The following is an 11226-nucleotide window of genomic DNA, read 5'->3' as shown; positions in this document are numbered from 1 at the left end:
GAGGGTCTGCCTGTGGCATGGGGGCTGGGAAGGGCAGGGGGCTCGCAGGGGTTCCAGGGCTCCCCAACCTTCCCCTGTGATTGCTTCATGCCCCCCCCCCCCCCCAACACCTGCTGGGTGGCAAATCCCTGGTGGCAGAGGCCCCACGGACATTTCTGGCTGGGGTGGACAAGTCAAGCTTGGGACAGCCTGTGGGGTGCCCAGCACCCCACAACCAGGGACAAAGAGCACAGCCCCACCACTTCCCGGCACAGCCCAGCAAGCACACACCTCCTCCCCCCCCCACCCCCTGCTTTTCGAGGCCATGGGTGTCACCATGCTGGGAGGACTGGCAGGACACCGGATGCTCTCGAAAGCAATCTCAGCACGCTCAGTACCAGTCTGAGTCAGAGAGGGATGCTGTGGTTTGTTGCTCCCCTGCCAGCATCCCTGCCCTGCTGCAGCAGGAAGCCAGCGAGATGGTGGCATTCAGACCCTTGCAGCAAGCCCAGAGCAAAGCCAGTCCCATGGGCACCCTGTGGCACCCGCAGCCTGCTCTGTGCGCCCCTGGCGCTGCCGAGCCCCTGCACCATGCGCTCCAGCCATCTGCACTACCAGCACCCTGCAGCGCTGGCCCGTGCCACATGCACATTGCACTGTGGGCACCTTGCACAGCACACACCCTGCACCACGCACACCCTGTACCATGGGTGGCAATGCCCAAGCACCCCCAGGGGAAGCACCCATCTGGGATCGGTGGCAATGTTGTGGCTGGGTGACATGGCTACTCTACCTGTTGCCTTGCTCCTCACGATGTGCCCCTCAGCTCGGTGCCATCAACCCCCCTCGATATAAACAACTCGGTTTTTTTCACAAGTTTCCCCCGATTTCCTTCATTGCAGCCCCCAAGTCACTCAACCCCACCCCTGCCACCCCACAAGCTGTTGGGTGCCCACCAGGACCTGCTCCCTGTGCCCGGGATGCAGCAGGTTCCAGGCACGCCGTGACAGCCCCTCAGCAGAGGGGACATTCCTGCTCCAGGCTGGTGCTGGGTCCCCAGCCGCCGCTCACCCAGCCTGGCACAGCCCTTGCTGGGTTTGCAGTTTGACAGGTACACCGCACTCTTCTGATTTCTGTGGCTTCCTATTTCCATTTTGTTTTGTCTTCTGGGTCAACTGAAAACAGAGCAGGAGGGGCTCAGAGTGCCCACGGGCAGGGTACTGGGGCAGCAGGACTTAGGGGTCTTGTGGGGGGCCAGGGGCCCTGCCTGGCTTACCTTTCACTGGAGCAGATGAGATTGTGGAAGTGTGGCAAGAAACAAACCTTGGGGAGGTGACACCCTTCCCAGGCTTTCTGCTACCAACCCTGGCAATTGCCAGCCTCCAGCACCCCCAACTCACCCCCCACCCACCCCCAAAGCACCAGGCAGCAAAGGGCAGCAGCAGCAGGGGGGGGATTTTCTAGTGGATGCCGTGCCTGCCTGTGCTCCCACCCTGCGGGCAGACAGGGACATGGCCCTGGGCACCCAGGCACTGGGGAGCAAGCGGGGGCACAGGACAAGCCAAGGCAATCCTGCCCTACAGGGTTGCACTCAGCCTGGTGCACAGCCCAGCCCTTTGCAGGGTCCTGAGGTGCCCCACAAGCTGCTGTCTGCAGGGTTGCAGGCCGGCCCCAGAGAGCAAACCCATCATTTACTGGCAGCTGAGCTGAAAAACGTGCTTTGCACAAGTTTCCCTGCTGGCTTGGTCATGTTGCTCCTGCTCAGGGGAAAAAAACCTCTGGGGCAGAGTCTAGCTGCAGAGACCATGGTAGTGAAAAGCAAGGCGTCATCCCCCAGTCCCCACCAGCTCAGTCCCCGGTGCCCACTGGACCTGCCTGCCTGGGCATGGCCACCACGAGGCTGCCATGGCTGGACCACGCAGACGAGCATCCCTCACCTACCAGTGTCACAGTGGCAACCCCACCACAAGGACAGCCCAGGCTTCCCATACCTCTCCCCTACCCACACCCAGGGCTGGGAGCTCTGCAGCTTCCTCTACATCCCTGCCTGGTCCTTCCCTGTCCACAGCACCTGCTGACTTCCACCCTTCCCAAAAGCAGCTATGGCAAAACAGCTCAAATCAGATTAAATGTGCCACACCACCACCATCCCAACTCTTGACCACCTCTGCTTTGGGGGGGCACAGCCCTGACAAGCTGGTGTCCCTCCAGGGCCAAGCTGCCACCACTCCTGGTGGTGGGCTGGGCTGCACGTCCACCCTATTTGGGTGCACTGGTCCAGCCCCACCGTGCCCCCACTTGCAGCCAAACCTGTGCCGCTGGGCTGCCTGGCACTGTACAGGAGCAGGGATGCAGGGGAGTCAAGGAAAGGATTAACTCGCTCTCATACCCCAAAGAACTGAGATTTATTTCATTGCCAGAGGGAATATGATTAAGGAAAAAAAAAATCATCAACTACAGCAGGCTCAAAGGCACGGGGGTGCTAGCAGCATGGACAGGACAGTGCCAGCCCCCCTGGGCTGGGAACCCCTGGGGAAAGATGGTCCCTGGGCAGCAGGACAACAGCTGAAGAGTGGAGAGGGCATGGGGGACCAGAGGTGGCACTGGGCACAGGGCCAGGGATGACCCCCACCCCCCCACAAGCCCCACCAGCCTGCCCATGGACGGGTGAAGCTCTCGTGTGCCACAGGGCGGCTGGAGCTGCGAGAGCTCATCCCCAGCCCCCCACTCCGGCCCTTGGCTTGCCCCAGCTGCCCAGGAGGGTGGGCAGAGCCGCCGCGGACCCCGGCCCTGGGCACAGCACCCCAGCCCCACCCTACAGGACAGGGAGGAGGCACCTGGGAAACTAGTAATCACTACAAAGATTTTTGCTTTTTAAAAACTACAACCAAAACCCATTAAAAGATAACAAACCCACCCCCCTCCCCTCCACCCCCCAACCTTCCCACAAAAAAAAAAAAAAAATCTAAAACATATTTTCTGGGTCTTGCAGGAGAGCAGCTCGGCTGGGCTGGGGCCAGGAGCAGGTGGCTCTGCTCAGTGCCCTGGGCACGTGTGGCTTCAGTGGGGTGCAGTGGGGCAGGGGCAGCCGCCCCCCAGGAGAGGTCAGAGGGGGGCAGATGCTGCTGGGACCGGTAAACTCACATTACTGGGAAGGGCTGGGAGCAACCCCAGAGAGCAGGCACATCCCCATGCCAGGCTCCCAGCTCTTCCCCTGCCCCTCGTGCCCCAAAAGCTCGAAGGCAGCCCAGAAGCGGGAGCAGGGCTGTGCCTGTGCCTTCTCAGGGCGAAGGGGTAGGGGGGAAGCTGCCCCCAGAGCCAGCCCAGCCACAGTGCCGGGGTGGCACCGTCACCTGCCCCGACAGCCCCCGGTTCAGTGGCCGCTGTTGCTCATGGAGAGCCCAGGCTGCAGCGCTTGAGGGAACATCTCAGCTTTGTGGAAGGGCGGCATGTAGACGGGAGGGGAGGGAGCCAGGCTGTAGCCCTGGGACGTCACCGGGATGGGCAGGCCGGTGGGCACCAGAGACTGGTTCATGTCATACATCACCCCCTCCGCCTCGTTGCCGAAGGGCAGCAGCAGCCGTTTGCCTTTCTGACGCCGGTTGCAGAACCAGACCCGGACCACCTGTGAGGGGAGATGGGGAAGGGTGAGGAGGGTAAGCCCAGGCACTGTGTGAGTGACAAGGAGGCCCTTCTGCTGGTGCCATCTCCACAGCCCCCTCCCCACCACAGCTCCTCCTGGGGCTGGACTTGGGACAGGCTGATGGTGGCTACCAGCCTCAGCCACTCTCCCACAGCTTCCAGTATCAAACTGGCCTGAAGCAGGTGCTCAGGAACCATGGCTGTTTGGGCACCCACCCTCCAAACCCTCCCAACCTACGTCTTTGTCCAGGTTGAGGTCCTCGGCGATCTGGGAGATCTCCTGGGGACTGGGCTTCACACACTTGCGGAAGAAGCTCTCCAGGGTCCCCTTCACGTTGGTCTCGATGCTGGTCCTGCGTTTTCGCTTCCGGGCTTGGGCCAACACTTGCTCCGCATTGCACATCTGGAAACAAAAGAGAGGTCACAGGGCTGGGTCATGTCCCCACCAGGCTCTGGGGACACATGTGGCTGGCTGGAGACATTTGGGAGGGATGGAGACTGGCTTCGTCCCGGTGACTGCCCACTGAGCATCATCCCACTGTAACTGGGGCCATTCCCAGTGTCCCAGCACTGCCTGCAGCTGGTGCGGGGGGAGTGGACATGTCTTCCTGCATCCTCCCAGGCTCCCCAGGGAGCAGCAAGCTGCATCTCCAGCTTATCTCAGATCCCAGCAGGGCCTGGCTGCTCTGAGACAGGAGCTGCCACAGATATCACAAGGTGTCTGCGGGGGATCTGGGCTCCTTCCCCCAGCCTCGCAGAAGGTGACACCCAGTGGGTTCCCCCATCCAGCCAGACTAAAGCTATGGCAGTGAGATGCTGCTATGGCACAAGACGCCTGCTGTTCCCCATTTCTCTACCAAAAAATGTGTAAAAGAAAGTGAGAAGCTGCAGCTTGAGGGCTCGCTGGTGTGCAGTGCTGTAGTGGGTTTGCCTGGCAATGTTTTGGTAGAGGGGGGGTGCTACAGGGGTGGCTTCTGTGAGATGCCAGAACTTCTCCCATGTCTGATGGAGCCAACGCCAGGTGGCTTCAAGACAAACCCGCCGCCAGCCAAGGCCAAGCTAATCAGCAGCAGTGGCAGCGCCTCTGGGATAGCGTATTAAGAAGGGAAGAAATAAACAACTCTGCACCAGCCGGAGAGAGGAGTGAGACTGTGAGAGCAACAACCCTGCAAACACCAAGGTCAGTGGCAGGAGGGGCTTCAGGTGCTGGAGCAGAGATTCCGGGGAAGCCCATGGAGCCCACCGGGGAGCAGATCCCCACCCGCAGCCTGGGGAGGACCCCGTGGGGAGAGGAGCCCCAGCTAGAGCAGGTTTGCTGGCAGGGCTTGGGACCCTGCAGAGACCCACTCTAGAGCAGGGGAAGAGTGTGAGGAGGAAGGAGCAGCAAAACGACACGTGATGAACTGACTGTAACCTTCATTCCCTATCCTCTGCGCTGCCTGGGGGGAGGAGGCAGAGAAAACAGGAATTAAATTGAGCCTGGGAAGAAGGGATAGGTGGGGGGAAGGTGTTTTTCTGATTTGAATGGTAATAAACTTATTTTCCCAAGCGGAGTCTGAAACTAATTTCCCCAAGTGGAGTCTGTTTTGCCCGTGATGACAATTGCTGAGTGATCTCCCAGTCCTTATCCTGATCCATGAGCCTTTTGTTCCATTTTCTCTCCCCTGTCCGGTTGAGGGAGGGAGGGGGGCGATAGAGCAGCTACGGTGGGCACCTGGCATCCAGCCAGGGTCAAACCACCACAGGTACCCCTGACCCCCAGCCCCATACCTCTTGCATGTTGTCCGTGTTCTCCGCCTCGTTGAGCCAACGCTGCAGCAGCGGCTTCAGCTTGCACATGTTCTTGAAGCTGAGCTGGAGCGCTTCGAAGCGGCAGATGGTTGTCTGGCTGAACATCTTCCCTGCGTGGACAGGCAGAGCATCACACACCGCTCCTGCCCCCACACCGAGGCATCTCCCTCCTTCAGCAGCCCCCCAGGGTCCCCTCTCCAGCACCCCCTGGTCCCTGGGGATGGGAGTCCAGGAAAGGCATTCTCCCTGCTGCTTCGGCAGGGATTTTGAAACACTCTTCAATAAGCAGCTATTTTAAACCTGTTCCTTGTTATTAAAACTTTCCAGCTTGAGGAGCACTTAGCAGGGCTCCGGCTGGAAAGCCCAGGAGCCCTGGGGCTGGTGCTCAGCGCCTCCTTTGCTGGTCATTAAAGAGCAGAAATTCTCCATTGCCCAGGTGCCCCACCCCCCTCCCATGCCTCTCCCTTCTCCCCGGGGGTAGGGGGGAGGTGACGACCCTTACCGTAGAGGGTCCCCAGAGCCAGCCCCACGTCAGCCTGGGTGAAGCCCAGCATGATGCGCTTGTGTTTGAGGTCCTTGGCAAACTGCTCCAGCTCTTCCGAGGTTGGCGCATCCTGGCAGGGGCAGAGATAAACTGAGGGAGACAATTTGCACCCGGGGGCTACCAAGAGCAGGGTCTGTCAGCGCGGTGGGGTCAGCGTGGGATGGGGACAGGAGTGGGGTCGGCTGAGCCTCTGGCAGGGCAAATACCCACCAGCCACTGCCACCTCTGGGCGATGGGGTCGTGGGGGCAATGAGCTGGGTGGCAGAAGGGCTTTCCCCAACCCCTTAACAAAAAAGTCTCTCGGCTCAGGGACCCCAAAACCTCCACCCCACCCTGCCCCACGCAGGACTCCCTGGACAGCCCACCCGCCCCCCTCGACTATGCACACCATCCAGCTCCCACCATGCTGGCTGAGGCCCAGGGTGGCACAGGACAGAAAGCAGGTCCCAGGAGCACCCAGAGCTCCCGCGCTGCCTTAACATGCCCTGGAATGTCCCCTCTGCCCCCAGCTCACACCCTCGTGGGTTGACCAGAGGCAGCACCGATGAGCACATTTGCTGATGGCTCCCAGCATCGCTCCACTCCCACACTTCCCACCACATGTCCCCACGGGCTCAGCCATCCCGGGGCGCAGGCACCCACCGCCCCACGGCTCTGGGGCACGGCGCAGCCCCTCTCCCACCTGCACCCAGGGCCGGTGACGTGGCTCAGAGGAAAGCACCCATGACTCGAGTGGGATTCAAACACCTCTTTGCTACAACCAGGCTCTTTCCGTCTGGAAAGCTGCTTACCCAGATGCTTCCCTTCCTCCCTGCAGCGCAGCCTTCAGCTGCTGCGGGGGCATTTTGAAAACTTTCACCCGATTTCTACATTTGCAGCGCAAATTTCGGATTTTACACATGTCCCTCCCTGCCACCAAGTCTTGTCCATTTCATTCCTAGCGTACACCGGGAGCCAGGAGCCCGGAGCCCGGAGCAGCCCTGCAACGGGACAATCCTCACCCTCCCTTGGCCAGGAAGTCATTTCTGGAACCCCCCCGCCCTCCAGCGCGGCAGGGGGCTCCCCGGGGGACATGCATCCCTCTCCACGCTCCCATCGTGGCACGCGTGGGAGCCCCTGACCACCCGCGGCACGCAGTGGGCAGCGGCTCCGCACAAACCCAACCACCACCCCCGGCCGCAGCTCGCCGGGGCTCCGCGCCCACCCCCGGCATCATCTGCCGCTACCCCCGAGGCGCGCTTGCCTGCGAGGGACGGGTTCGTATTACACTAAAATGTAAAAATATGAAAGCTAAACCCGAATCCCAACCGCCAGCCATGCTGCTAACTCGCGCTGCGACCGCCCCGCAAGCCCTCACATCCCACTCCGACGGCCTCCAGGCTGGCCCTGCCCGCGCCCCGGCAGCCGTCGGTGCCCGCGGAGACCCGGGGGGAGCGGCCGGGGGCCGGGCAGCCGCGGGGCAGGGCCCGGGGAGGCCGCGCTGTGCGACCCCCAGCATCCCGCCGGAGCTGGGCTTCAGCGTCGTGCGCAGGGGACGGCCCTGCGTGTGCGCGACGTCCGTGAAGCATCATGTACAAGGGACGGTTCGCACAAGCATAAGCCGCCCCACAGTTTACTAAACCACCTTTTCCCACCCCAAAGCAGCCTCCCCCCGCGGAGCGCCTGACCCAGCCGGGACAAGCCCCAGCGCTGGGACACATCGGGCCACGCTGGGGCTCCTCCCGCAGGCACCCGACGGAGCGGCCAGGCAGGACAGCGCGGCGGGCTCCGCGCTCGCCTCTGCCCGGGCCGCCAGCGGCCAAGCAGCGCCCGGCCCCGACGGGGCGGCCCGCCCGGGCTCCGTCCCGGGGCGCGGAGGGCAGCGCGGTACCTGGAGTCGGGGCGGCCCGGGGCACCCCGTCTGCCGGGCGGCGGGCAGCGGGGCAGGGCAGCCCGTCCCGTCGGGTCTCACCTCGTCGCCGCTGTCGCTGGAGTGGCCGCCCTCGCTGGCGGCGCCGCTGGAGCTGCCGCTACTGCCCAGCGCGGCGAGGCCGCCGGAGCCCGGCTGCAGGGCGGCGGGGCAGAGCTGGGCGCCGGGGAAGGCGCCGCCGGCGGGGCCGGGGAAGGGCGGGCCGGGCAGGGCGGCGTTGGCGGCGCCGGGGGGCGCGGGCCCGGCCCAAGGCGGGGCGGGCCAGGCCGGGCCGCAGCAGGCCGCGGCGCGGGGCTCGGGCGAGGGCTGGCGGCAGGGCCGGGCCGGGCGCGCCTCCGCCTTGGCGGGTGGCCCGGCGGGCGGGGGCAGCCAGGCGCGGGCCGGCGGCGGGTCGCGGCTGGCCTCGGGCTCGGCGGCGAACGGGAAGAAGAGCGGCTGGGCGGCCGCCCCGTCGAAGCCGCCGCGGGGAAAGGGCGGCCCGGCGTCGGGCAGGAGGCCGAAAGGGGCGGCCGGCAGCCCCCCGTCCGGGCTGAACATGCTGCCCGCGGCCCTAGCGCTCCATGCGGGGGCTGCGGGGCTCGGCCCGGCCGCCCGCCGGCCGCTGCCTCCCTGCTGCGGCGCCGCCGGGGCCTCTGAGGGCGGCGGGGCCGGGCCGGGCCGTATGGAAATGGGCCCCTGCCCCATTGGCCCCGCACCGGTGGGTCGGGCGTGAACTTGATCCCCCCGGGGGGGGCGGGGGGGGAAGGTGCGAGGGGCGGTGGGCTGCGGACGCCTGCACCCTTCCCCACGGGCCGCGGGGGGAGGGCAGGGGTTCCGCCGCCCTGTGCTCCCCTTAGCCCGTGTGAGGCGAAGGGCAGAGCCCCCCGCACGTCGGGGGGGGACCACGTCGCTAAATGTTATGGCAGCCCCAACCCCGGGGGTCCCCCGCCTGAGAACCCCCAGTGTTGCAGCACCGGGGCACGGGCAGGGCAGCGGCAGTGCTTCGGGGAACGGGCAGCGGGAGCTGGGTGTGCGGGCGGGGACGGCCGCCGGCCCGGGTCCGCAGGACGGGGGACTTGACCCCGGGGACGGCGGTGTCGTCGTGCGGCCGGAGGGTGGGCGAGGGCTTGGCCATCTCTCCTCGCCCCTCCGAGATGCGCGGTCCCTGCGGCGGAGCCCGACGGCTCCCCGGGGTGCCTTGCAAAGCGCTTCAGGGACAACGCTGGGGCTCCTCGGCTCCCGCACGGTGTGTGTCCCTCGCCCAGCAAGGGGGGCCGTGCCCCGGGGAAGCGTGTCCCTGCCGGAGCCGGGGCGGGCAGGGGGCCCCGGAGCCCCGGGCGGGCCGCCGGCGGCTAATTGCAGCCCAGGCTATCAGGCCCATCTGCGCCACAATGGAGCGCGCTGGGTATTTTCTGTCTTAAGGGCTTTCCCCTCGCGCTGCCCTTCACAATGGCACTGTCGGGGCATTTCCCCCTTCCTCCCTCCCGCCTCGCCATCGGGAGCTTCCCCAGTCCCGCCGGGATCCGCCTGCCCGATGCCGGCTCCCAGTTGCAGGCAGCCCCTGACCCCGGTTGAAGCCGAGCGAGGAGCGATCCCGCTGCCAGCACCGCTCCCTGTTTATTAACCCGGATTACCGGGAGCCCTGCTGCTGTCTGGCACTGGAGATATGCCGAAGAGATAGGCTGGAGGAGTCTGCCCCGCGGCAGTGGGATGGGGCTGCTGGTGGCACTGGGGGAAGGAGTTTGGTGCTGGTGTGAAGCACTTTGGCTCTGGAGAGAGCTGGCACCCAGGGCCTGGCATGCACAATGCGGATGGGGCTGCTGGTGGCACTGGGGGAAGGGCTTTGGTGCTGGTGTGAAGCACTTTGGCTCTGGAGAGACCTGGCACCCAGGGATACCATGGTACCCACCGCACCGGCATCAGCCCCTGGCCCAGCCTGTGGCACTGCCGCACCTTGGGGGGAGTGGAACAGCCCCCATCCCCCATAACTATATTCCTATAAGAAAAATAAAAGATCAAGTGGATGAGCAGGAATTAAAGCCCTTTCCTAACTGCTGGCTGGGCATGTGCCAGGCAGCGCCAGGCTGCTGTGGGGAGGGAAGGCAGCCCCCCCCAGAAAAAACGTCCTGAGGATGCAAGAAGCCCATCAGGGCAGCGAGGGCTGCCCAGCCCCGCAGCTGCGGGTCCTGCTGCGGGATGCTCAGCCCCGAGGCATGAGCACCGGGCCGTGCGGGGCTCGGCGGGGCGGGGGCTTGGGCAGCCGGGCGCCCCCGGCCCGCAGGCGGAGGAAGTCTCGCTGCGGGACTCCAGCAGCAGCCATCAGCCCTGCTCCTCCCGGGCTCCCGCTGCGGCCCGCGGGTTCAGAAGATCCTTGGCCTGGCAGTAACTCCCCTTCCCTTTGATTTATTGTTCCCGGGCTGGACCCCCTCCTCCTGCCAACCTGCTCTTTCTCTCCATCCCCCCAGGAAGCCCCCCAGCCCCCCCACCCCACCCCCTGCCCTCAAACACATTCCTTCTCCCTTTCATATACAGGCAAAGGGGAAGGGAGACGTTGACTTTGAACCGGCCCCTTTGTAGGAGCGAGGCCCATTGTGGCACTGATGGTTTTAGCTGGGGGATGTGGAGGGAGCCAGTGGGGTTTCTGGGTGTGTGCCCCCTCCCCCCTCCATTTCAATGGGGTGATTTTGGGGGGGCTGTGTGGGGTGCCCGGTTATTGTGCCAGGTCGTTGTGCATCAATGGCCAGGGCTTGGCTATACGTCTTGTTTAAGGCAGAGGCTCCTGCCCTGCTCCAGGAGGAGGAAGGATGTGTCCTTCCATCACCCCCATGGCTGGAGCCTGCTCGTTCTCCAGGTTCGGGCCCAGCTCTGTGGGCTGTAACGCAGCCAGGGATGGGTGGGATCCCGGTAGGAAAAGGGGAGCAGAAAGAAATGGGTCTGTGCTCCCCAGCTCACTGAGATGGTGGCAGGCTGGGGGTGGGTGGGTGCAGACCTGCACATCTGCTTGTCCTCCTTTTGCTGAGTGTACTGGTGTGGCGCTGGTTTGGCTCGGAGACAAGATTTTAGGAGAGTGTATAACCACAGATGATTTATTCACTGTCAGTCCTCCCTCTCTCCTGTGTCAGGTGATGGAGAAGCCATCAGGGCTATGCTGGACCCCCCCTGAGTTTCACACCTAAGGCTAGCACACCTTGGTGGGCTGCAGCCCTGCATGCCATGGGTCGGGGGCCCACAGTCTTCACCCCAGATCCATCTGAGGAAGGCTTCAGCTTCAGAAGCCCTGTCCCTGGGAGGAACGCCAAAGCTCCTCCATGGCACCACTGTTTGCCTGGCTGCAGCTGGCCTGGGTGGACAGGATGGAGAGTTGGTGCTTCCAAACCCAGCT

At 64.3% G+C, this 11226-nt stretch overlaps 1 protein-coding gene across 2 annotated transcripts; it reads right to left on the bottom strand.

Moving 5' to 3' along the window:
* Positions 1-2900: 2900 nt before the first annotated feature.
* Positions 2901-8417, bottom strand: LOC101915484 (POU domain, class 5, transcription factor 3). Of its 2 annotated transcripts, none has more exons than XM_055793842.1 (5): positions 7908-8417; positions 5915-6026; positions 5392-5522; positions 3860-4024; positions 2901-3604 (listed from the first exon to the last, which is right to left on the bottom strand). In XM_055793842.1, exons 1-5 carry the CDS (start codon positions 8400-8402, stop codon positions 3353-3355), a joined length of 1155 nt encoding a protein of 384 aa, XP_055649817.1. In that variant the 5' UTR covers positions 8403-8417; the 3' UTR covers positions 2901-3352. The 2 variants fall into 2 exon arrangements, with proteins under 2 accessions (XP_055649817.1, XP_055649816.1); XM_055793841.1 differs by having other exon boundaries at positions 2903-3604; positions 7827-8159.
* Between the last annotated feature and the right edge of the window lie 2809 nt (positions 8418-11226).

This window comes from Falco peregrinus, chromosome 1 (genome assembly GCF_023634155.1).
Source record: "Falco peregrinus isolate bFalPer1 chromosome 1, bFalPer1.pri, whole genome shotgun sequence".
Taxonomy (NCBI): domain Eukaryota; kingdom Metazoa; phylum Chordata; class Aves; order Falconiformes; family Falconidae; genus Falco; species Falco peregrinus.
This window is presented reverse-complemented; position numbering and strand designations above follow the sequence as displayed.